Source organism: Leuciscus leuciscus (assembly GCF_965113295.1).
Source record: "Leuciscus leuciscus genome assembly, chromosome: 19".
Lineage (NCBI taxonomy): Eukaryota > Metazoa > Chordata > Actinopteri > Cypriniformes > Leuciscidae > Leuciscus > Leuciscus leuciscus.
Window position 1 is genome coordinate 33,222,650 of NC_138743.1, and position 24,646 is coordinate 33,247,295.

Sequence of the window (24,646 nt, forward strand, 5' to 3'; positions counted from 1 at the left end):
ACTTTGCGCACAGGAGCCAGAGGAGGGATGGCACACCGCTGTACTACAGTGGATGAAGATCTAACAGAGGGGGGGAAAGGGTTAAGCCATAGAATTCACTGTAAAAGCACTAATATTAAGGGTTGAGGTAAGGCTGCAGAGCATACTGTTTCCTGCAGAGGAGCCAGTGATGCTGGATCTACAAATGTGAACATCTTCACAACAAAGCGCTTGTAGTGGGTCGGGAACTGAAGACCAGATGATCCAGCCACTGGAACCAATGTGGTCAGGTAACGATCATCCTGGTAAGGGCATCTGAAAGGCAAAGAGGCAGTCAGAAATGCCTTACAGCACACTAGATGGATAAAGACTGGCCTTACTCACCCATCAACCAGAAGATCCCATTGGGGTAGACTGAGTGGACTGGGGGTTGATGTCGCCCAGCAACGTCCCAGCATCAGGACAATGTTGGGGTCGGTCCTCTCCAAAATGTGCACCTCAACATACACAGGCTCCCGCAGGACTTTTGTAACTGGATAATCAGCATCACTGTAGTAGGACGTGTACGCCTCGTCCCCTGAGGAAGAATACAGCGTTTAACTAGAAACTGGAGTTTTAAAGAGGCTTTAGGCATACTTGGGACAGACACTTACCTTCTGCACAGCCTTTGGTGACACATTGACCATTTGCCAGTCTAAGCTCCACCCTGAGGGGTCCAGGAGCAGCTACTGGTGGAGGTGGAGGAACGGTGTTGACCTCCACAACCAGAGCTTCCACAGAGGTACCAGAGTACCTACACTGGAAGAGAAGCCTGGACAACAAACAGTGAGCTTGTTTGGATTTGCATTTGTCAATGATTCACATTTATGATAAAGCATACATCACTTACTCAAAATGGCTGTCCCTTGTAATGGAACCAAGTGGTCCAATACCCACTTCATATGAGGAGGTCATTCTGTTTTCATACACCACATATCCACTGTCCTCCTGCAAATAGTAACATTGTTAGCATCCAATCCATTCTAAGCCATGCAGAACAAAACCACAAGCAGCTACTCGCCATCATGCTTGTGCCACATGCAGTGACAGGGAACTGGTATATAGCAAAGAAAGGTGTGGATCCCACAGGACTGCAAGCTGGATCACTTCCACCCAGGAGACGGACTGAATCCAGGCTCAATCGAGGCAGCGTAACATCTCTAGCCACCACTACCACAAACTGACCATCTCTTATACACTGGACAGTCACTGGAACAAGTTACAAGAGCAGGTTATTGCTGAGGATCAGTTTAACATGAATGCCTCTACATTGACTCTACACTCTTACCTGCCTTCCCATAGTAACACTGCTGTCCATTAAAGCAGCAGTTGATAGCAGCACACTCAGCACCACTGATACCAGGTGGTCCACATTGAATCTGCTCATAATCAGCTACCGTACATTTGTCAAGGGGCTCTGCCTGTGCCACTGGCTGCTTAGGCTGAAACTGCTGAGGAAACTGTTGACTAGCTTGCTGTTGAACTGACTGAGGAAACGGTTGACTAGCCTGCTGTTGAACTGACTGAGGAAACTGTTGACTAGCTTGCTGTTGAACCTGCTGAGGAAACTGTTGACTAGCTTGCTGTTGAACTGGCTTTTGAACCTTCTGAGGAAACCATTGACTAGCTTGCTGTTGAACCTGCTGAGGAAACTGTTGACTAGCTTGCTGTTGAACTGGCTTTTGAACCTTCGGAGGAAACCATTGACTAGCTTGCTGTTGAACCTGCTGAGGAAACTGTTGACTAGCTTGCTGTTGAACTGGCTTTTGAACCTTCGGAGGAAACCATTGACTAGCTTGCTGTTGAACCTGCTGAGGAAACTGTTGACTAGCTTGCTGTTGAACTGGCTTTTGAACCTTCTGAGAAAACCGTTGACTAGCTTGCTGTTGAACTGGCTTTTGAACCTTCTGAGGAAACCATTGACTAGTTTGCTGTTGAACCTGCTGAGGAAACTGTTGACTAGCTTGCTGTTGAACTGGCTTTTGAACCTGCTGAGGAAACTGTTGACTAGCTTGTGGTTGAACCTGCTGAGGAAACTGTTGACTAGCTTGCTGTTGAAATGGCTTTTGAAACCGCTGGTCAGTTTGCTGGAACATCAGCGCATCAGGATTCAGGGGCAGATCACTCCACTTCGGAACAGCATGACTAAACGCACAGAACCAAACACAAAGTGCCAGAAACTGAACAGCACCCCAACTTCCTGCCATTGTTCAACAGCTAGTCACATTGTTGAGGTGCTGCCCTTTGGTCTTTTTGTACTCTACAGACTTTGGCTAATTAATGATAATCCCTCCCTCTTCATTAACAGTCATGATTCTCCAGACTTGCACGAGTGGGAGTTTATGCAACTTGGTGATTCTATTGTTTCTTAGGCCATGTCCACACTAATACGTTTTTGTTTGAAAACGTATATTTTTTGTCTCTGCCATTTTCACGTTGTAGTGTGGACTGTGAAACCGGTGGTATTTAAAAACGATGACGTAAATTTAGTCATGTGACACATATTGTACCAATAGATATTCATGTTTATACCAGTATTGTGCCTGTTATGTGCTATTCACTTTCACACTGTTGCTAAAAATATTCTACATTGCACACTCTTCATATCACAGTCATGCAAAGATGACAGAATTTACTCACATTTGATGTCCTGCGGCAATACATGAGAGCCATTGCGTTTTAGACCAAACATATGGTGACTGCGTGCGACCTGGACCACATCAGTGAATGGTGAGATATTTTACTAAATAAGATGATCCTGTCAGAAGAATTGCGCGATAACTTCATTATTTATCTTTCCATCTGAATCATATCAGTGATCTTTTGTGGGGTTTTACGCATGCGCAGTAAAGGTGAATTTAGCGTTTTCAGGCGTTTTTCAAAAGTTTCTCATCCACACTGAGACGTCCGAAAACGGTAGTGTGGACAGAGAGCGTTTATAAAGGAAAACGCCATTTTCAGATGTATCCGGATTAATGTAACCTTAAAAGTCAAGTTTTCCCTTTTAAACGTACATAAAACCACATTGAGCTGAATTCAGAATAGTATGCTAGTACTATTTCTGCCATTCTGAATTCAGCCTTTTTTATATTAGATGTTTTAGCTATTCTGGATTGTTTTTTTTCTTTGAAACACATCATAGTTTTCTTATGACAACAGGCCTGTATATTTTAAGAAAGTTTTTAGGGATACTTTACCTGTAGAACGATGAATGTGTATTTAAAATGGGTCATTTATGTAGTAGAAATGTGAAATTATTTTTGAATTTGGAGCTTTCTAGACTGAGAAAAGCCAGAAAATGTATTTTTGGCTCATGTGGATGAAAGACAACAACTCCCAGAATGCACTTGCTTCGCTGCCCTATGAGGCCACTCCCAAGCCACGCCTACCGGTAAGAGAGCGCAGTTAAACAACTAGGCTAGGCTACTAGTTGACTCAAAACTTAAAAGACGCTGTTTTATCGTGAGTCTCCGTGACGAGTCTGCCCGGGATTTCGAGATCGCCCAAAATGTCCGGGATTCGGCTTTTGCGTTCTACAGTAGCCATTCATTGTTTACTGTGGCGAAAATGGCGCGATTAACAGAATAGTATGCTAGTACTATTTCTGCCATTCTGAATTCAGCCTTTTTTTATATTAGATGTTTTAGCTATTCTGGATTGGTTTTTTTTCTTTGAAACACATCATAGTTTTCCCATGGCAACAGGCCTGTATATTTTAAGAAAGTTTAAATCACACCTGCTAGCGCACTTCTTAAAATGTTTACGTACTAGGTCAGTAGGCGGTAGAGTACACCGTTTTGTGGCTGTTCGAACACATTCAACCACATGAGCATCTACTCTATGAAAGCAATCTGGTCGAAAGTGTTGGACTACCTCTGGAAGTGGCCAAAAATAGACAAGCTCAAAATTATTAAATAATTTGTCCCTTTTTTTACACCTTCATTTACCACAGTCCACTTGTGATCCGATTTACAAAAATGCTTCTTAGTACCAGGTGTAAACAAGGCCTTGGACAGCTACCTTGTTGGGATACAACAGTTAAGGGATTAATGCTTAAAATGAAAGCAGTCTACATTCCTGGGACTAGCCTGAAATAAATTCAGTATCAACCAATCCTTTATCCCAAGAAATGATTCATACTTGCGTGACTGTAAAAAAGCATTACAAAAAGCCAACGAGTGACCTCAGAGGGGTTTGGGCATCAATATATGCAGTTATGCTAGTCCAACCATAAAGTCATATGTAAAGCCTCAAACAAACAGAAGCTAAAAACCTTAATTTGATGTGTGAAACATGAACAGGGGCCCCAAGTTAACAACTAGAACTGAGCAAATAGTAACGTTAGATGGCTTAGGCAGATTTGGCTTGTTTAGTTCGAGTCAAGAATCTCAATGCACAAAAGAAAAAGTATCAGTAGTGCAGAAGTCAAACTGAGAAGTCATGAAACAGCCAACTCCAGACAGAAATGAATACCAAAGAGAAACATGTTGAGTTTCATGAAGTTTATTAAAACACATAAATTCACTTGACCAGGATAACTTGTCCACTAGACACCACAGTTTGCCCACTAGAGATGGTCTTGACGTGCACGTCTCTTCCTGTAAGAAGTGGTAGAAGCATGAGGGGCATTTAAATACAATTCTCAGTTCCTGAAGTCAACTTACAGCAAGCACTCACTTTTCCTAGTGCAACTTTGCGCACAGGAGCCAGAGGAGGGATGGCACACCGCTGTACTACAGTGGATGAAGATCTAACAGAGGGGGGGGAAAGGGTTAAGCCATAGAATTCACTGTAAAAGCACTAATATTAAGGGTTGAGGTAAGGCTGCAGAGCATACTGTTTCCTGCAGAGGAGCCAGTGATGCTGGATCTACAAATGTGAACATCTTCACAACAAAGCGCTTGTAGTGGGTCGGGAACTGAAGACCAGATGATCCAGCCACTGGAACCAATGTGGTCAGGTAACGATCATCCTGGTAAGGGCATCTGAAAGGCAAAGAGGCAGTCAGAAATGCCTTACAGCACACTAGATGGATAAAGACTGGCCTTACTCACCCATCAACCAGAAGATCCCATTGGGGTAGACTGAGTGGACTGGGGGTTGATGTCGCCCAGCAACGTCCCAGCATCAGGACAATGTTGGGGTCGGTCCTCTCCAAAATGTGCACCTCAACATACACAGGCTCCCGCAGGACTTTTGTAACTGGATAATCAGCATCACTGTAGTAGGACGTGTACGCCTCGTCCCCTGAGGAAGAATACAGCGTTTAACTAGAAACTGGAGTTTTAAAGAGGCTTTAGGCATACTTGGGACAGACACTTACCTTCTGCACAGCCTTTGGTGACACATTGACCATTTGCCAGTCTAAGCTCCACCCTGAGGGGTCCAGGAGCAGCTACTGGTGGAGGTGGAGGAACGGTGTTGACCTCCACAACCAGAGCTTCCACAGAGGTACCAGAGTACCTACACTGGAAGAGAAGCCTGGACAACAAACAGTGAGCTTGTTTGGATTTGCATTTGTCAATGATTCACATTTATGATAAAGCATACATCACTTACTCAAAATGGCTGTCCCTTGTAATGGAACCAAGTGGTCCAATACCCACTTCATATGAGGAGGTCATTCTGTTTTCATACACCACATATCCACTGTCCTCCTGCAAATAGTAACATTGTTAGCATCCAATCCATTCTAAGCCATGCAGAACAAAACCACAAGCAGCTACTCGCCATCATGCTTGTGCCACATGCAGTGACAGGGAACTGGTATATAGCAAAGAAAGGTGTGGATCCCACAGGACTGCAAGCTGGATCACTTCCACCCAGGAGACGGACTGAATCCAGGCTCAATCGAGGCAGCGTAACATCTCTAGCCACCACTACCACAAACTGACCATCTCTTATACACTGGACAGTCACTGGAACAAGTTACAAGAGCAGGTTATTGCTGAGGATCAGTTTAACATGAATGCCTCTACATTGACTCTACACTCTTACCTGCCTTCCCATAGTAACACTGCTGTCCATTAAAGCAGCAGTTGATAGCAGCACACTCAGCACCACTGATACCAGGTGGTCCACATTGAATCTGCTCATAATCAGCTACCGTACATTTGTCAAGGGGCTCTGCCTGTGCCACTGGCTGCTTAGGCTGAAACTGCTGAGGAAACTGTTGACTAGCTTGCTGTTGAACTGACTGAGGAAACGGTTGACTAGCCTGCTGTTGAACTGACTGAGGAAACTGTTGACTAGCTTGCTGTTGAACCTGCTGAGGAAACTGTTGACTAGCTTGCTGTTGAACTGGCTTTTGAACCTTCTGAGGAAACCATTGACTAGCTTGCTGTTGAACCTGCTGAGGAAACTGTTGACTAGCTTGCTGTTGAACTGGCTTTTGAACCTTCGGAGGAAACCATTGACTAGCTTGCTGTTGAACCTGCTGAGGAAACTGTTGACTAGCTTGCTGTTGAACTGGCTTTTGAACCTTCGGAGGAAACCATTGACTAGCTTGCTGTTGAACCTGCTGAGGAAACTGTTGACTAGCTTGCTGTTGAACTGGCTTTTGAACCTTCTGAGAAAACCGTTGACTAGCTTGCTGTTGAACTGGCTTTTGAACCTTCTGAGGAAACCATTGACTAGTTTGCTGTTGAACCTGCTGAGGAAACTGTTGACTAGCTTGCTGTTGAACTGGCTTTTGAACCTGCTGAGGAAACTGTTGACTAGCTTGTGGTTGAACCTGCTGAGGAAACTGTTGACTAGCTTGCTGTTGAAATGGCTTTTGAAACCGCTGGTCAGTTTGCTGGAACATCAGCGCATCAGGATTCAGGGGCAGATCACTCCACTTCGGAACAGCATGACTAAACGCACAGAACCAAACACAAAGTGCCAGAAACTGAACAGCACCCCAACTTCCTGCCATTGTTCAACAGCTAGTCACATTGTTGAGGTGCTGCCCTTTGGTCTTTTTGTACTCTACAGACTTTGGCTAATTAATGATAATCCCTCCCTCTTCATTAACAGTCATGATTCTCCAGACTTGCACGAGTGGGAGTTTATGCAACTTGGTGATTCTATTGTTTCTTAGGCCATGTCCACACTAATACGTTTTTGTTTGAAAACGTATATTTTTTGTCTCTGCCATTTTCACGTTGTAGTGTGGACTGTGAAACCGGTGGTATTTAAAAACGATGACGTAAATTTAGTCATGTGACACATATTGTACCAATAGATATTCATGTTTATACCAGTATTGTGCCTGTTATGTGCTATTCACTTTCACACTGTTGCTAAAAATATTCTACATTGCACACTCTTCATATCACAGTCATGCAAAGATGACAGAATTTACTCACATTTGATGTCCTGCGGCAATACATGAGAGCCATTGCGTTTTAGACCAAACATATGGTGACTGCGTGCGACCTGGACCACATCAGTGAATGGTGAGATATTTTACTAAATAAGATGATCCTGTCAGAAGAATTGCGCGATAACTTCATTATTTATCTTTCCATCTGAATCATATCAGTGATCTTTTGTGGGGTTTTACGCATGCGCAGTAAAGGTGAATTTAGCGTTTTCAGGCGTTTTTCAAAATTTTCTCATCCACACTGAGACGTCCGAAAACGGTAGTGTGGACAGAGAGCGTTTATAAAGGAAAACGCCATTTTCAGATGTATCCGGATTAATGTAACCTTAAAAGTCAAGTTTTCCCTTTTAAACGTACATAAAACCACATTGAGCTGAATTCAGAATAGTATGCTAGTACTATTTCTGCCATTCTGAATTCAGCCTTTTTTATATTAGATGTTTTAGCTATTCTGGATTGTTTTTTTTCTTTGAAACACATCATAGTTTTCTTATGGCAACAGGCCTGTATATTTTAAGAAAGTTTTTAGGGATACTTTACCTGTAGAACGATGAATGTGTATTTAAAATGGGTCATTTATGTAGTAGAAATGTGAAATTATTTTTGAATTTGGAGCTTTCTAGACTGAGAAAAGCCAGAAAATGTATTTTTGGCTCATGTGGATGAAAGACAACAACTCCCAGAATGCACTTGCTTCGCTGCCCTATGAGGCCACTCCCAAGCCACGCCTACCGGTAAGAGAGCGCAGTTAAACAACTAGGCTAGGCTACTAGTTGACTCAAAACTTAAAAGACGCTGTTTTATCGTGAGTCTCCGTGACGAGTCTGCCCGGGATTTCGAGATCGCCCAAAATGTCCGGGATTCGGCTTTTGCGTTCTACAGTAGCCATTCATTGTTTACTGTGGCGAAAATGGCGCGATTAACAGAATAGTATGCTAGTACTATTTCTGCCATTCTGAATTCAGCCTTTTTTTATATTAGATGTTTTAGCTATTCTGGATTGGTTTTTTTTCTTTGAAACACATCATAGTTTTCCCATGGCAACAGGCCTGTATATTTTAAGAAAGTTTAAATCACACCTGCTAGCGCACTTCTTAAAATGTTTACGTACTAGGTCAGTAGGCGGTAGAGTACACCGTTTTGTGGCTGTTCGAACACATTCAACCACATGAGCATCTACTCTATGAAAGCAATCTGGTCGAAAGTGTTGGACTACCTCTGGAAGTGGCCAAAAATAGACAAGCTCAAAATTATTAAATAATTTGTCCCTTTTTTTACACCTTCATTTACCACAGTCCACTTGTGATCCGATTTACAAAAATGCTTCTTAGTACCAGGTGTAAACAAGGCCTTGGACAGCTACCTTGTTGGGATACAACAGTTAAGGGATTAATGCTTAAAATGAAAGCAGTCTACATTCCTGGGACTAGCCTGAAATAAATTCAGTATCAACCAATCCTTTATCCCAAGAAATGATTCATACTTGCGTGACTGTAAAAAAGCATTACAAAAAGCCAACGAGTGACCTCAGAGGGGTTTGGGCATCAATATATGCAGTTATGCTAGTCCAACCATAAAGTCATATGTAAAGCCTCAAACAAACAGAAGCTAAAAACCTTAATTTGATGTGTGAAACATGAACAGGGGCCCCAAGTTAACAACTAGAACTGAGCAAATAGTAACGTTAGATGGCTTAGGCAGATTTGGCTTGTTTAGTTCGAGTCAAGAATCTCAATGCACAAAAGAAAAAGTATCAGTAGTGCAGAAGTCAAACTGAGAAGTCATGAAACAGCCAACTCCAGACAGAAATGAATACCAAAGAGAAACATGTTGAGTTTCATGAAGTTTATTAAAACACATAAATTCACTTGACCAGGATAACTTGTCCACTAGACACCACAGTTTGCCCACTAGAGATGGTCTTGACGTGCACGTCTCTTCCTGTAAGAAGTGGTAGAAGCATGAGGGGCATTTAAATACAATTCTCAGTTCCTGAAGTCAACTTACAGCAAGCACTCACTTTTCCTAGTGCAACTTTGCGCACAGGAGCCAGAGGAGGGATGGCACACCGCTGTACTACAGTGGATGAAGATCTAACAGAGGGGGGGAAAGGGTTAAGCCATAGAATTCACTGTAAAAGCACTAATATTAAGGGTTGAGGTAAGGCTGCAGAGCATACTGTTTCCTGCAGAGGAGCCAGTGATGCTGGATCTACAAATGTGAACATCTTCACAACAAAGCGCTTGTAGTGGGTCGGGAACTGAAGACCAGATGATCCAGCCACTGGAACCAATGTGGTCAGGTAACGATCATCCTGGTAAGGGCATCTGAAAGGCAAAGAGGCAGTCAGAAATGCCTTACAGCACACTAGATGGATAAAGACTGGCCTTACTCACCCATCAACCAGAAGATCCCATTGGGGTAGACTGAGTGGACTGGGGGTTGATGTCGCCCAGCAACGTCCCAGCATCAGGACAATGTTGGGGTCGGTCCTCTCCAAAATGTGCACCTCAACATACACAGGCTCCCGCAGGACTTTTGTAACTGGATAATCAGCATCACTGTAGTAGGACGTGTACGCCTCGTCCCCTGAGGAAGAATACAGCGTTTAACTAGAAACTGGAGTTTTAAAGAGGCTTTAGGCATACTTGGGACAGACACTTACCTTCTGCACAGCCTTTGGTGACACATTGACCATTTGCCAGTCTAAGCTCCACCCTGAGGGGTCCAGGAGCAGCTACTGGTGGAGGTGGAGGAACGGTGTTGACCTCCACAACCAGAGCTTCCACAGAGGTACCAGAGTACCTACACTGGAAGAGAAGCCTGGACAACAAACAGTGAGCTTGTTTGGATTTGCATTTGTCAATGATTCACATTTATGATAAAGCATACATCACTTACTCAAAATGGCTGTCCCTTGTAATGGAACCAAGTGGTCCAATACCCACTTCATATGAGGAGGTCATTCTGTTTTCATACACCACATATCCACTGTCCTCCTGCAAATAGTAACATTGTTAGCATCCAATCCATTCTAAGCCATGCAGAACAAAACCACAAGCAGCTACTCGCCATCATGCTTGTGCCACATGCAGTGACAGGGAACTGGTATATAGCAAAGAAAGGTGTGGATCCCACAGGACTGCAAGCTGGATCACTTCCACCCAGGAGACGGACTGAATCCAGGCTCAATCGAGGCAGCGTAACATCTCTAGCCACCACTACCACAAACTGACCATCTCTTATACACTGGACAGTCACTGGAACAAGTTACAAGAGCAGGTTATTGCTGAGGATCAGTTTAACATGAATGCCTCTACATTGACTCTACACTCTTACCTGCCTTCCCATAGTAACACTGCTGTCCATTAAAGCAGCAGTTGATAGCAGCACACTCAGCACCACTGATACCAGGTGGTCCACATTGAATCTGCTCATAATCAGCTACCGTACATTTGTCAAGGGGCTCTGCCTGTGCCACTGGCTGCTTAGGCTGAAACTGCTGAGGAAACTGTTGACTAGCTTGCTGTTGAACTGACTGAGGAAACGGTTGACTAGCCTGCTGTTGAACTGACTGAGGAAACTGTTGACTAGCTTGCTGTTGAACCTGCTGAGGAAACTGTTGACTAGCTTGCTGTTGAACTGGCTTTTGAACCTTCTGAGGAAACCATTGACTAGCTTGCTGTTGAACCTGCTGAGGAAACTGTTGACTAGCTTGCTGTTGAACTGGCTTTTGAACCTTCGGAGGAAACCATTGACTAGCTTGCTGTTGAACCTGCTGAGGAAACTGTTGACTAGCTTGCTGTTGAACTGGCTTTTGAACCTTCGGAGGAAACCATTGACTAGCTTGCTGTTGAACCTGCTGAGGAAACTGTTGACTAGCTTGCTGTTGAACTGGCTTTTGAACCTTCTGAGAAAACCGTTGACTAGCTTGCTGTTGAACTGGCTTTTGAACCTTCTGAGGAAACCATTGACTAGTTTGCTGTTGAACCTGCTGAGGAAACTGTTGACTAGCTTGCTGTTGAACTGGCTTTTGAACCTGCTGAGGAAACTGTTGACTAGCTTGTGGTTGAACCTGCTGAGGAAACTGTTGACTAGCTTGCTGTTGAAATGGCTTTTGAAACCGCTGGTCAGTTTGCTGGAACATCAGCGCATCAGGATTCAGGGGCAGATCACTCCACTTCGGAACAGCATGACTAAACGCACAGAACCAAACACAAAGTGCCAGAAACTGAACAGCACCCCAACTTCCTGCCATTGTTCAACAGCTAGTCACATTGTTGAGGTGCTGCCCTTTGGTCTTTTTGTACTCTACAGACTTTGGCTAATTAATGATAATCCCTCCCTCTTCATTAACAGTCATGATTCTCCAGACTTGCACGAGTGGGAGTTTATGCAACTTGGTGATTCTATTGTTTCTTAGGCCATGTCCACACTAATACGTTTTTGTTTGAAAACGTATATTTTTTGTCTCTGCCATTTTCACGTTGTAGTGTGGACTGTGAAACCGGTGGTATTTAAAAACGATGACGTAAATTTAGTCATGTGACACATATTGTACCAATAGATATTCATGTTTATACCAGTATTGTGCCTGTTATGTGCTATTCACTTTCACACTGTTGCTAAAAATATTCTACATTGCACACTCTTCATATCACAGTCATGCAAAGATGACAGAATTTACTCACATTTGATGTCCTGCGGCAATACATGAGAGCCATTGCGTTTTAGACCAAACATATGGTGACTGCGTGCGACCTGGACCACATCAGTGAATGGTGAGATATTTTACTAAATAAGATGATCCTGTCAGAAGAATTGCGCGATAACTTCATTATTTATCTTTCCATCTGAATCATATCAGTGATCTTTTGTGGGGTTTTACGCATGCGCAGTAAAGGTGAATTTAGCGTTTTCAGGCGTTTTTCAAAAGTTTCTCATCCACACTGAGACGTCCGAAAACGCATGAAAACGGTAGTGTGGACGGAGAGCGTTTATAAAGGAAAACGCCATTTTCAGATGTATCCGGATTAATGTAACCTTAAAAGTCAAGTTGTCCCTTTTAAACGTACATAAAACCACATTGAGCTGAATTCAGAATAGTATGCTAGTACTATTTCTGCCATTCTGAATTCAGCCTTTTTTATATTAGATGTTTTAGCTATTCTGGATTGTTTTTTTTCTTTGAAACACATCATAGTTTTCTTATGGCAACAGGCCTGTATATTTTAAGAAAGTTTTTAGGGATACTTTACCTCTAGAACGATGAATGTGTATTTAAAATGGGTCATTTATGTAGTAGAAATGTGAAATTATTTTTGAATTTGGAGCTTTCTAGACTGAGAAAAGCCAGAAAATGTATTTTTGGCTCATGTGGATGAAAGACAACAACTCCCAGAATGCACTTGCTTCGCTGCCCTATGAGGCCACTCCCAAGCCACGCCTACCGGTAAGAGAGCGCAGTTAAACAACTAGGCTAGGCTACTAGTTGACTCAAAACTTAAAAGACGCTGTTTTATCGTGAGTCTCCGTGACGAGTCTGCCCGGGATTTCGAGATCGCCCAAAATGTCCGGGATTCGGCTTTTGCGTTCTACAGTAGCCATTCATTGTTTACTGTGGCGAAAATGGCGCGATTAACAGAATAGTATGCTAGTACTATTTCTGCCATTCTGAATTCAGCCTTTTTTTATATTAGATGTTTAAGCTATTCTGGATTGGTTTTTTTTCTTTGAAACACATCATAGTTTTCCCATGGCAACAGGCCTGTATATTTTAAGAAAGTTTAAATCACACCTGCTAGCGCACTTCTTAAAATGTTTACGTACTAGGTCAGTAGGCGGTAGAGTACACCGTTTTGTGGCTGTTCGAACACATTCAACCACATGAGCATCTACTCTATGAAAGCAATCTGGTCGAAAGTGTTGGACTACCTCTGGAAGTGGCCAAAAATAGACAAGCTCAAAATTATTAAATAATTTGTCCCTTTTTTTACACCTTCATTTACCACAGTCCACTTGTGATCCGATTTACAAAAATGCTTCTTAGTACCAGGTGTAAACAAGGCCTTGGACAGCTACCTTGTTGGGATACAACAGTTAAGGGATTAATGCTTAAAATGAAAGCAGTCTACATTCCTGGGACTAGCCTGAAATAAATTCAGTATCAACCAATCCTTTATCCCAAGAAATGATTCATACTTGCGTGACTGTAAAAAAGCATTACAAAAAGCCAACGAGTGACCTCAGAGGGGTTTGGGCATCAATATATGCAGTTATGCTAGTCCAACCATAAAGTCATATGTAAAGCCTCAAACAAACAGAAGCTAAAAACCTTAATTTGATGTGTGAAACATGAACAGGGGCCCCAAGTTAACAACTAGAACTGAGCAAATAGTAACGTTAGATGGCTTAGGCAGATTTGGCTTGTTTAGTTCGAGTCAAGAATCTCAATGCACAAAAGAAAAAGTATCAGTAGTGCAGAAGTCAAACTGAGAAGTCATGAAACAGCCAACTCCAGACAGAAATGAAATACCAAAGAGAAACATGTTGAGTTTCATGAAGTTTATTAAAACACATAAATTCACTTGACCAGGATAACTTGTCCACTAGACACCACAGTTTGCCCACTAGAGATGGTCTTGACGTGCACGTCTCTTCCTGTAAGAAGTGGTAGAAGCATGAGGGGCATTTAAATACAATTCTCAGTTCCTGAAGTCAACTTACAGCAAGCACTCACTTTTCCTAGTGCAACTTTGCGCACAGGAGCCAGAGGAGGGATGGCACACCGCTGTACTACAGTGGATGAAGATCTAACAGAGGGGGGGGAAAGGGTTAAGCCATAGAATTCACTGTAAAAGCACTAATATTAAGGGTTGAGGTAAGGCTGCAGAGCATACTGTTTCCTGCAGAGGAGCCAGTGATGCTGGATCTACAAATGTGAACATCTTCACAACAAAGCGCTTGTAGTGGGTCGGGAACTGAAGACCAGATGATCCAGCCACTGGAACCAATGTGGTCAGGTAACGATCATCCTGGTAAGGGCATCTGAAAGGCAAAGAGGCAGTCAGAAATGCCTTACAGCACACTAGATGGATAAAGACTGGCCTTACTCACCCATCAACCAGAAGATCCCATTGGGGTAGACTGAGTGGACTGGGGGTTGATGTCGCCCAGCAACGTCCCAGCATCAGGACAATGTTGGGGTCGGTCCTCTCCAAAATGTGCACCTCAACATACACAGGCTCCCGCAGGACTTTTGTAACTGGATAATCAGCATCACTGTAGTAGGACGTGTACGCCTCGTCCCCTGAGGAAGAATACAGCGTTTAACTAGAAACTGGAGTTTTAAAGAGGCTTTAGGCATACTTGGGACAGACACTTACCTTCTGCACAGCCTTTGGTGACACATTGACCATTTGCCAGTCTAAGCTCCACCCTGAGGGGTCCAGGAGCAGCTACTGGTGGAGGTGGAGGAACGGTGTTGACCTCCACAACCAGAGCTTCCACAGAGGTACCAGAGTACCTACACTGGAAGAGAAGCCTGGACAACAAACAGTGAGCTTGTTTGGATTTGCATTTGTCAATGATTCACATTTATGATAAAGCATACATCACTTACTCAAAATGGCTGTCCCTTGTAATGGAACCAAGTGGTCCAATACCCACTTCATATGAGGAGGTCATTCTGTTTTCATACACCACATATCCACTGTCCTCCTGCAAATAGTAACATTGTTAGCATCCAATCCATTCTAAGCCATGCAGAACAAAACCACAAGCAGCTACTCGCCATCATGCTTGTGCCACATGCAGTGACAGGGAACTGGTATATAGCAAAGAAAGGTGTGGATCCCACAGGACTGCAAGCTGGATCACTTCCACCCAGGAGACGGACTGAATCCAGGCTCAATCGAGGCAGCGTAACATCTCTAGCCACCACTACCACAAACTGACCATCTCTTATACACTGGACAGTCACTGGAACAAGTTACAAGAGCAGGTTATTGCTGAGGATCAGTTTAACATGAATGCCTCTACATTGACTCTACACTCTTACCTGCCTTCCCATAGTAACACTGCTGTCCATTAAAGCAGCAGTTGATAGCAGCACACTCAGCACCACTGATACCAGGTGGTCCACATTGAATCTGCTCATAATCAGCTACCGTACATTTGTCAAGGGGCTCTGCCTGTGCCACTGGCTGCTTAGGCTGAAACTGCTGAGGAAACTGTTGACTAGCTTGCTGTTGAACTGACTGAGGAAACGGTTGACTAGCCTGCTGTTGAACTGACTGAGGAAACTGTTGACTAGCTTGCTGTTGAACCTGCTGAGGAAACTGTTGACTAGCTTGCTGTTGAACTGGCTTTTGAACCTTCTGAGGAAACCATTGACTAGCTTGCTGTTGAACCTGCTGAGGAAACTGTTGACTAGCTTGCTGTTGAACTGGCTTTTGAACCTTCGGAGGAAACCATTGACTAGCTTGCTGTTGAACCTGCTGAGGAAACTGTTGACTAGCTTGCTGTTGAACTGGCTTTTGAACCTTCGGAGGAAACCATTGACTAGCTTGCTGTTGAACCTGCTGAGGAAACTGTTGACTAGCTTGCTGTTGAACTGGCTTTTGAACCTTCTGAGAAAACCGTTGACTAGCTTGCTGTTGAACTGGCTTTTGAACCTTCTGAGGAAACCATTGACTAGTTTGCTGTTGAACCTGCTGAGGAAACTGTTGACTAGCTTGCTGTTGAACTGGCTTTTGAACCTGCTGAGGAAACTGTTGACTAGCTTGTGGTTGAACCTGCTGAGGAAACTGTTGACTAGCTTGCTGTTGAAATGGCTTTTGAAACCGCTGGTCAGTTTGCTGGAACATCAGCGCATCAGGATTCAGGGGCAGATCACTCCACTTCGGAACAGCATGACTAAACGCACAGAACCAAACACAAAGTGCCAGAAACTGAACAGCACCCCAACTTCCTGCCATTGTTCAACAGCTAGTCACATTGTTGAGGTGCTGCCCTTTGGTCTTTTTGTACTCTACAGACTTTGGCTAATTAATGATAATCCCTCCCTCTTCATTAACAGTCATGATTCTCCAGACTTGCACGAGTGGGAGTTTATGCAACTTGGTGATTCTATTGTTTCTTAGGCCATGTCCACACTAATACGTTTTTGTTTGAAAACGTATATTTTTTGTCTCTGCCATTTTCACGTTGTAGTGTGGACTGTGAAACCGGTGGTATTTAAAAACGATGACGTAAATTTAGTCATGTGACACATATTGTACCAATAGATATTCATGTTTATACCAGTATTGTGCCTGTTATGTGCTATTCACTTTCACACTGTTGCTAAAAATATTCTACATTGCACACTCTTCATATCACAGTCATGCAAAGATGACAGAATTTACTCACATTTGATGTCCTGCGGCAATACATGAGAGCCATTGCGTTTTAGACCAAACATATGGTGACTGCGTGCGACCTGGACCACATCAGTGAATGGTGAGATATTTTACTAAATAAGATGATCCTGTCAGAAGAATTGCGCGATAACTTCATTATTTATCTTTCCATCTGAATCATATCAGTGATCTTTTGTGGGGTTTTACGCATGCGCAGTAAAGGGGAATTTAGCGTTTTCAGGCGTTTTTCAAAAGTTTCTCATCCACACTGAGACGTCCGAAAACGGTAGTGTGGACAGAGAGCGTTTATAAAGGAAAACGCCATTTTCAGATGTATCCGGATTAATGTAACCTTAAAAGTCAAGTTTTCCCTTTTAAACGTACATAAAACCACATTGAGCTGAATTCAGAATAGTATGCTAGTACTATTTCTGCCATTCTGAATTCAGCCTTTTTTATATTAGATGTTTTAGCTATTCTGGATTGTTTTTTTTCTTTGAAACACATCATAGTTTTCTTATGGCAACAGGCCTGTATATTTTAAGAAAGTTTTTAGGGATACTTTACCTGTAGAACGATGAATGTGTATTTAAAATGGGTCATTTATGTAGTAGAAATGTGAAATTATTTTTGAATTTGGAGCTTTCTAGACTGAGAAAAGCCAGAAAATGTATTTTTGGCTCATGTGGATGAAAGACAACAACTCCCAGAATGCACTTGCTTCGCTGCCCTATGAGGCCACTCCCAAGCCACGCCTACCGGTAAGAGAGCGCAGTTAAACAACTAGGCTAGGCTACTAGTTGACTCAAAACTTAAAAGACGCTGTTTTATCGTGAGTCTCCGTGACGAGTCTGCCCGGGATTTCGAGATCGCCCAAAATGTCCGGGATTCGGCTTTTGCGTTCTACAGTAGCCATTCATTGTTTACTGTGGCGAAAATGGCGCGATTAACAGAATAGTATGCTAGTACTATTTCTGCCATTCTGAATTCAGCCTTTTTTTATATTAGATGTTTTAGCTATTCTGGATTGGTTTTTTTTCTTTGAAACACATCATAGTTTTCCCATGGCAACAGGCCTGTATATTTTAAGAAAGTTTAAATCACACCTGCTAGCGCACTTCTTAAAATGTTTACGTACTAGGTCAGTAGGCGGTAGAGTACACCGTTTTGTGGCTGTTCGAACACATTCAACCACATGAGCATCTACTCTATGAAAGCAATCTGGTCGAAAGTGTTGGACTACCTCTGGAAGTGGCCAAAAATAGACAAGCTCAAAATTATTAAATAATTTGTCCCTTTTTTTACACCTTCATTTACCACAGTCCACTTGTGATCCGATTTACAAAAATGCTTCTTAGTACCAGGTGTAAACAAGGCCTTGGACAGCTACCTTGTTGGGATACAACAGTTAAGGGATTAATGCTTAAAATGAAAGCAGTCTACATTCCTGGGACTAGCCTGAAATAAATTCAGTATCAACCAATCCTTTATCCCAAGAAATGATTCATACTTGCGTGACTGTAAAAAAGCATTACAAAAAGCCAACGAGTGACCTCAGAGGGGTTTGGGCATCAATATATGCAGTTATGCTAGTCCAACCATAAAGTCATATGTAAAGCCTCAAACAAACAGAAGCTAAAAACCTTAATTTGATGTGTGAAACATGAACAGGGGCCCCAAGTTAACAACTAGAACTGAGCAAATAGTAACGTTAGATGGCTTAGGCAGATTTGGCTTGTTTAGTTCGAGTCAAGAATCTCAATGCACAAAAGAAAAAGTATCAGTAGTGCAGAAGTCAAACTGAGAAGTCATGAAACAGCCAACTCCAGACAGAAATGAATACCAAAGAGAAACATGTTGAGTTTCATGAAGTTTATTAAAACACATAAATTCACTTGACCAGGATAACTTGTCCACTAGACACCACAGTTTGCCCACTAGAGATGGTCTTGACGTGCACGTCTCTTCCTGTAAGAAGTGGTAGAAGCATGAGGGGCATTTAAATACAATTCTCAGTTCCTGAAGTCAACTTACAGCAAGCACTCACTTTTCCTAGTGCAACTTTGCGCACAGGAGCCAGAGGAGGGATGGCACACCGCTGTACTACAGTGGATGAAGATCTAACAGAGGGGGGGAAAGGGTTAAGCCATAGAATTCACTGTAAAAGCACTAATATTAAGGGTTGAGGTAAGGCTGCAGAGCATACTGTTTCCTGCAGAGGAGCCAGTGATGCTGGATCTACAAATGTGAACATCTTCACAACAAAGCGCTTGTAGTGGGTCGGGAACTGAAGACCAGATGATCCAGCCACTGGAACCAATGTGGTCAGGTAACGATCATCCTGGTAAGGGCATCTGAAAGGCAAAGAGGCAGTCAGAAATGCCTTACAGCACACTAGATGGATAAAGACTGGCCTTACTCACCCATCAACCAGAAGATCCCATTGGGGTAGACTGAGTGGACTGGGGGTTGATGTCGCCCAGCAACGTCCCAGCATCAGGACAATGTTGGGGTCGGTCCTCTCCAAAATGTGCACCTCAACATACACAGGCTCCCGCAGGACTTTTGTAACTGGATAATCAGCATCACTGTAGTAGGACGTGTACGCCTCGTCCCCTGAGGAAGAATACAGCGTTTAACTAGAAACTGGAGTTTTAAAGAGGCTTTAGGCATACTTGGGACAGACACTTACCTTCTGCACAGCCTTTGGTGACACATTGACCATTTGCCAGTCTAAGCTCCACCCTGAGGGGTCCAGGAGCAGCTACTGGTGGAGGTGGAGGAACGGTGTTGACCTCCACAACCAGAGCTTCCACAGAGGTACCAGAGTACCTACACTGGAAGAGAAGCCTGGACAACAAACAGTGAGCTTGTTTGGATTTGCATTTGTCAATGATTCACATTTATGATAAAGCATACATCACTTACTCAAAATGGCTGTCCCTTGTAATGGAACCAAGTGGTCCAATACCCACTTCATATGAGGAGGTCATTCTGTTTTCATACACCACATATCCACTGTCCTCCTGCAAATAGTAACATTGTTAGCATCCAATCCATTCTAAGCCATGCAGAACAAAACCACAAGCAGCTACTCGCCATCATGCTTGTGCCACATGCAGTGACAGGGAACTGGTATATAGCAAAGAAAGGTGTGGATCCCACAGGACTGCAAGCTGGATCACTTCCACCCAGGAGACGGACTGAATCCAGGCTCAATCGAGGCAGCGTAACATCTCTAGCCACCACTACCACAAACTGACCATCTCTTATACACTGGACAGTCACTGGAACAAGTTACAAGAGCAGGTTATTGCTGAGGATCAGTTTAACATGAATGCCTCTACATTGACTCTACACTCTTACCTGCCTTCCCATAGTAACACTGCTGTCCATTAAAGCAGCAGTTGATAGCAGCACACTCAGCACCACTGATACCAGGTGGTCCACATTGAATCTGCTCATAATCAGCTACCGTACATTTGTCAAGGGGCTCTGCCTGTGCCACTGGCTGCTTAGGCTGAAACTGCTGAGGAAACTGTTGACTAGCTTGCTGTTGAACTGACTGAGGAAACGGTTGACTAGCCTGCTGTTGAACTGACTGAGGAAACTGTTGACTAGCTTGCTGTTGAACCTGCTGAGGAAACTGTTGACTAGCTTGCTGTTGAACTGGCTTTTGAACCTTCTGAGGAAACCATTGACTAGCTTGCTGTTGAACCTGCTGAGGAAACTGTTGACTAGCTTGCTGTTGAACTGGCTTTTGAACCTTCGGAGGAAACCATTGACTAGCTTGCTGTTGAACCTGCTGAGGAAACTGTTGACTAGCTTGCTGTTGAACTGGCTTTTGAACCTTCGGAGGAAACCATTGACTAGCTTGATGTTGAACCTGCTGAGGAAACTGTTGACTAGCTTGCTGTTGAACTGGCTTTTGAACCTTCTGAGAAAACCATTGACTAGCTTGCTGTTGAACTGGCTTTTGAACCTTCTGAGGAAACCATTGACTAGTTTGCTGTTGAACCTGCTGAGGAAACTGTTGACTAGCTTGCTGTTGAACTGGCTTTTGAACCTGCTGAGGAAACTGTTGACTAGCTTGTGGTTGAACCTGCTGAGGAAACTGTTGACTAGCTTGCTGTTGAAATGGCTTTTGAAACCGCTGGTCAGTTTGCTGGAACATCAGCGCATCAGGATTCAGGGGCAGATCACTCCACTTCGGAACAGCATGACTAAACGCACAGAACCAAACACAAAGTGCCAGAAACTGAACAGCACCCCAACTTCCTGCCATTGTTCAACAGCTAGTCACATTGTTGAGGTGCTGCCCTTTGGTCTTTTTGTACTCTACAGACTTTGGCTAATTAATGATAATCCCTCCCTCTTCATTAACAGTCATGATTCTCCAGACTTGCACGAGTGGGAGTTTATGCAACTTGGTGATTCTATTGTTTCTTAGGCCATGTCCACACTAATACGTTTTTGTTTGAAAACGTATATTTTTTGTCTCTGCCATTTTCACGTTGTAGTGTGGACTGTGAAACCGGTGGTATTTAAAAACGATGACGTAAATTTAGTCATGTGACACATATTGTACCAATAGATATTCATGTTTATACCAGTATTGTGCCTGTTATGTGCTATTCACTTTCACACTGTTGCTAAAAATATTCTACATTGCACACTCTTCATATCACAGTCATGCAAAGATGACAGAATTTACTCACATTTGATGTCCTGCGGCAATACATGAGAGCCATTGCGTTTTAGACCAAACATATGGTGACTGCGTGCGACCTGGACCACATCAGTGAATGGTGAGATATTTTACTAAATAAGATGATCCTGTCAGAAGAATTGCGCGATAACTTCATTATTTATCTTTCCATCTGAATCATATCAGTGATCTTTTGTGGGGTTTTACGCATGCGCAGTAAAGGGGAATTTAGCGTTTTCAGGCGTTTTTCAAAAGTTTCTCATCCACACTGAGACGTCCGAAAACGGTAGTGTGGACAGAGAGCGTTTATAAAGGAAAACGCCATTTTCAGATGTATCCGGATTAATGTAACCTTAAAAGTCAAGTTTTCCCTTTTAAACGTACATAAAACCACATTGAGCTGAATTCAGAATAGTATGCTAGTACTATTTCTGCCATTCTGAATTCAGCCTTTTTTATATTAGATGTTTTAGCTATTCTGGATTGTTTTTTTTCTTTGAAACACATCATAGTTTTCTTATGGCAACAGGCCTGTATATTTTAAGAAAGTTTTTAGGGATACTTTACCTGTAGAACGATGAATGTGTATTTAAAATGGGTCATTTATGTAGTAGAAATGTGAAATTATTTTTGAATTTGGAGCTTTCTAGACTGAGAAAAGCCAGAAAATGTATTTTTGGCTCATGTGGATGAAAGACAACAACTCCCAGAATGCACTTGCTTCGCTGCCCTATGAGGCCACTCCCAAGCCACGCCTACCGGTAAGAGAGCGCAGTTAAACAACTAGGCTAGGCTACTAGTTGACTCAAAACTTAAAAGACGCTGTTTTATCGTGAGTCTCCGTGACGAGTCTGCCCGGGATTTCGAGATCGCCCAAAATGTCCGGGATTCGGCTTTTGCGTTCTACAGTAGCCATTCATTGTTTACTGTGGCGAAAATGGCGCGATTAACAGAATAGTATGCTAGTACTATTTCTGCCATTCTGAATTCAGCCTTTTTTTATATTAGATGTTTTAGCTATTCTGGATTGGTTTTTTTTCTTTGAAACACATCATAGTTTTCCCATGGCAACAGGCCTGTATATTTTAAGAAAGTTTAAATCACACCTGCTAGCGCACTTCTTAAAATGTTTACGTACTAGGTCAGTAGGCGGTAGAGTACACCGTTTTGTGGCTGTTCGAACACATTCAACCACATGAGCATCTACTCTATGAAAGCAATCTGGTCGAAAGTGTTGGACTACCTCTGGAAGTGGCCAAAAATAGACAAGCTCAAAATTATTAAATAATTTGTCCCTTTTTTTACACCTTCATTTACCACAGTCCACTTGTGATCCGATTTACAAAAATGCTTCTTAGTACCAGGTGTAAACAAGGCCTTGGACAGCTACCTTGTTGGGATACAACAGTTAAGGGATTAATGCTTAAAATGAAAGCAGTCTACATTCCTGGGACTAGCCTGAAATAAATTCAGTATCAACCAATCCTTTATCCCAAGAAATGATTCATACTTGCGTGACTGTAAAAAAGCATTACAAAAAGCCAACGAGTGACCTCAGAGGGGTTTGGGCATCAATATATGCAGTTATGCTAGTCCAACCATAAAGTCATATGTAAAGCCTCAAACAAACAGAAGCTAAAAACCTTAATTTGATGTGTGAAACATGAACAGGGGCCCCAAGTTAACAACTAGAACTGAGCAAATAGTAACGTTAGATGGCTTAGGCAGATTTGGCTTGTTTAGTTCGAGTCAAGAATCTCAATGCACAAAAGAAAAAGTATCAGTAGTGCAGAAGTCAAACTGAGAAGTCATGAAACAGCCAACTCCAGACAGAAATGAATACCAAAGAGAAACATGTTGAGTTTCATGAAGTTTATTAAAACACATAAATTCACTTGACCAGGATAACTTGTCCACTAGACACCACAGTTTGCCCACTAGAGATGGTCTTGACGTGCACGTCTCTTCCTGTAAGAAGTGGTAGAAGCATGAGGGGCATTTAAATACAATTCTCAGTTCCTGAAGTCAACTTACAGCAAGCACTCACTTTTCCTAGTGCAACTTTGCGCACAGGAGCCAGAGGAGGGATGGCACACCGCTGTACTACAGTGGATGAAGATCTAACAGAGGGGGGGAAAGGGTTAAGCCATAGAATTCACTGTAAAAGCACTAATATTAAGGGTTGAGGTAAGGCTGCAGAGCATACTGTTTCCTGCAGAGGAGCCAGTGATGCTGGATCTACAAATGTGAACATCTTCACAACAAAGCGCTTGTAGTGGGTCGGGAACTGAAGACCAGATGATCCAGCCACTGGAACCAATGTGGTCAGGTAACGATCATCCTGGTAAGGGCATCTGAAAGGCAAAGAGGCAGTCAGAAATGCCTTACAGCACACTAGATGGATAAAGACTGGCCTTACTCACCCATCAACCAGAAGATCCCATTGGGGTAGACTGAGTGGACTGGGGGTTGATGTCGCCCAGCAACGTCCCAGCATCAGGACAATGTTGGGGTCGGTCCTCTCCAAAATGTGCACCTCAACATACACAGGCTCCCGCAGGACTTTTGTAACTGGATAATCAGCATCACTGTAGTAGGACGTGTACGCCTCGTCCCCTGAGGAAGAATACAGCGTTTAACTAGAAACTGGAGTTTTAAAGAGGCTTTAGGCATACTTGGGACAGACACTTACCTTCTGCACAGCCTTTGGTGACACATTGACCATTTGCCAGTCTAAGCTCCACCCTGAGGGGTCCAGGAGCAGCTACTGGTGGAGGTGGAGGAACGGTGTTGACCTCCACAACCAGAGCTTCCACAGAGGTACCAGAGTACCTACACTGGAAGAGAAGCCTGGACAACAAACAGTGAGCTTGTTTGGATTTGCATTTGTCAATGATTCACATTTATGATAAAGCATACATCACTTACTCAAAATGGCTGTCCCTTGTAATGGAACCAAGTGGTCCAATACCCACTTCATATGAGGAGGTCATTCTGTTTTCATACACCACATATCCACTGTCCTCCTGCAAATAGTAACATTGTTAGCATCCAATCCATTCTAAGCCATGCAGAACAAAACCACAAGCAGCTACTCGCCATCATGCTTGTGCCACATGCAGTGACAGGGAACTGGTATATAGCAAAGAAAGG

At 43.1% G+C, this 24,646-nt stretch overlaps 6 protein-coding genes and 1 long non-coding RNA gene across 7 annotated transcripts in view; 1 reads left to right on the forward strand and 6 right to left on the reverse strand.

The window, feature by feature from the left end:
- Positions 1-24,646, forward strand: part of LOC309482595 — a 475,034-nt gene that overhangs the window by 180,530 nt on the left and 269,858 nt on the right. The gene's annotated exons all lie outside the window — the stretch shown is intronic.
- Positions 96-961, reverse strand: LOC309482375 (zona pellucida sperm-binding protein 4-like; the record flags this gene model as incomplete). The annotated part of the gene is made up of 4 exons (XM_082147719.1): positions 869-961; positions 633-790; positions 364-556; positions 96-294 (listed from the first exon to the last, which is right to left on the reverse strand). The coding sequence occupies exons 1-4, from the start codon at positions 931-933 to the stop codon at positions 96-98; spliced, it is 615 nt and encodes a 204-aa protein (XP_082003845.1). The 5' UTR covers positions 934-961.
- Positions 4,818-5,655, reverse strand: LOC309481590 (zona pellucida sperm-binding protein 1-like). Its single transcript, XM_082146553.1, has 3 exons — positions 5,578-5,655; positions 5,342-5,499; positions 4,818-5,265 (listed from the first exon to the last, which is right to left on the reverse strand). Exons 1-3 carry the CDS (start codon positions 5,640-5,642, stop codon positions 5,069-5,071), a joined length of 420 nt encoding a protein of 139 aa, XP_082002679.1. The 5' UTR covers positions 5,643-5,655; the 3' UTR covers positions 4,818-5,068.
- Positions 9,526-10,363, reverse strand: LOC309481975 (zona pellucida sperm-binding protein 1-like). Its single transcript, XM_082147099.1, has 3 exons — positions 10,286-10,363; positions 10,050-10,207; positions 9,526-9,973 (listed from the first exon to the last, which is right to left on the reverse strand). Exons 1-3 carry the CDS (start codon positions 10,348-10,350, stop codon positions 9,777-9,779), a joined length of 420 nt encoding a protein of 139 aa, XP_082003225.1. The 5' UTR covers positions 10,351-10,363; the 3' UTR covers positions 9,526-9,776.
- LOC309482668 (zona pellucida sperm-binding protein 1-like) lies at positions 14,246-15,083 on the reverse strand. Its single transcript, XM_082148132.1, has 3 exons — positions 15,006-15,083; positions 14,770-14,927; positions 14,246-14,693 (listed from the first exon to the last, which is right to left on the reverse strand). Exons 1-3 carry the CDS (start codon positions 15,068-15,070, stop codon positions 14,497-14,499), a joined length of 420 nt encoding a protein of 139 aa, XP_082004258.1. The 5' UTR covers positions 15,071-15,083; the 3' UTR covers positions 14,246-14,496.
- LOC309482968 (zona pellucida sperm-binding protein 1-like) lies at positions 18,954-19,791 on the reverse strand. Its single transcript, XM_082148558.1, has 3 exons — positions 19,714-19,791; positions 19,478-19,635; positions 18,954-19,401 (listed from the first exon to the last, which is right to left on the reverse strand). Exons 1-3 carry the CDS (start codon positions 19,776-19,778, stop codon positions 19,205-19,207), a joined length of 420 nt encoding a protein of 139 aa, XP_082004684.1. The 5' UTR covers positions 19,779-19,791; the 3' UTR covers positions 18,954-19,204.
- On the reverse strand, positions 23,662-24,499 carry LOC309482443 (zona pellucida sperm-binding protein 1-like). The gene is made up of 3 exons (XM_082147787.1): positions 24,422-24,499; positions 24,186-24,343; positions 23,662-24,109 (listed from the first exon to the last, which is right to left on the reverse strand). The coding sequence occupies exons 1-3, from the start codon at positions 24,484-24,486 to the stop codon at positions 23,913-23,915; spliced, it is 420 nt and encodes a 139-aa protein (XP_082003913.1). The 5' UTR covers positions 24,487-24,499; the 3' UTR covers positions 23,662-23,912.

Bases quoted from the DNA above. Each gene is read 5' to 3' on its own strand.
- LOC309481590 (XM_082146553.1), bottom strand. From the start codon at position 5,642: ATGACCTCCTCATATGAAGTGGGTATTGGACCACTTGGTTCCATTACA. The intron at 5,500-5,577 runs GTAAGTGATGTA...TTTGTTGTCCAG, and splicing joins ACAAGGGACAGCCATTTTGA to GCTTCTCTTCCAGTGTAGGT. The intron at 5,266-5,341 runs GTAAGTGTCTGT...ATTCTTCCTCAG, and splicing joins CACCAAAGGCTGTGCAGAAG to GGGACGAGGCGTACACGTCC.
- LOC309481975 (XM_082147099.1), bottom strand. From the start codon at position 10,350: ATGACCTCCTCATATGAAGTGGGTATTGGACCACTTGGTTCCATTACA. The intron at 10,208-10,285 runs GTAAGTGATGTA...TTTGTTGTCCAG, and splicing joins ACAAGGGACAGCCATTTTGA to GCTTCTCTTCCAGTGTAGGT. The intron at 9,974-10,049 runs GTAAGTGTCTGT...ATTCTTCCTCAG, and splicing joins CACCAAAGGCTGTGCAGAAG to GGGACGAGGCGTACACGTCC.
- LOC309482668 (XM_082148132.1), bottom strand. From the start codon at position 15,070: ATGACCTCCTCATATGAAGTGGGTATTGGACCACTTGGTTCCATTACA. The intron at 14,928-15,005 runs GTAAGTGATGTA...TTTGTTGTCCAG, and splicing joins ACAAGGGACAGCCATTTTGA to GCTTCTCTTCCAGTGTAGGT. The intron at 14,694-14,769 runs GTAAGTGTCTGT...ATTCTTCCTCAG, and splicing joins CACCAAAGGCTGTGCAGAAG to GGGACGAGGCGTACACGTCC.
- LOC309482968 (XM_082148558.1), bottom strand. From the start codon at position 19,778: ATGACCTCCTCATATGAAGTGGGTATTGGACCACTTGGTTCCATTACA. The intron at 19,636-19,713 runs GTAAGTGATGTA...TTTGTTGTCCAG, and splicing joins ACAAGGGACAGCCATTTTGA to GCTTCTCTTCCAGTGTAGGT. The intron at 19,402-19,477 runs GTAAGTGTCTGT...ATTCTTCCTCAG, and splicing joins CACCAAAGGCTGTGCAGAAG to GGGACGAGGCGTACACGTCC.
- LOC309482443 (XM_082147787.1), bottom strand. From the start codon at position 24,486: ATGACCTCCTCATATGAAGTGGGTATTGGACCACTTGGTTCCATTACA. The intron at 24,344-24,421 runs GTAAGTGATGTA...TTTGTTGTCCAG, and splicing joins ACAAGGGACAGCCATTTTGA to GCTTCTCTTCCAGTGTAGGT. The intron at 24,110-24,185 runs GTAAGTGTCTGT...ATTCTTCCTCAG, and splicing joins CACCAAAGGCTGTGCAGAAG to GGGACGAGGCGTACACGTCC.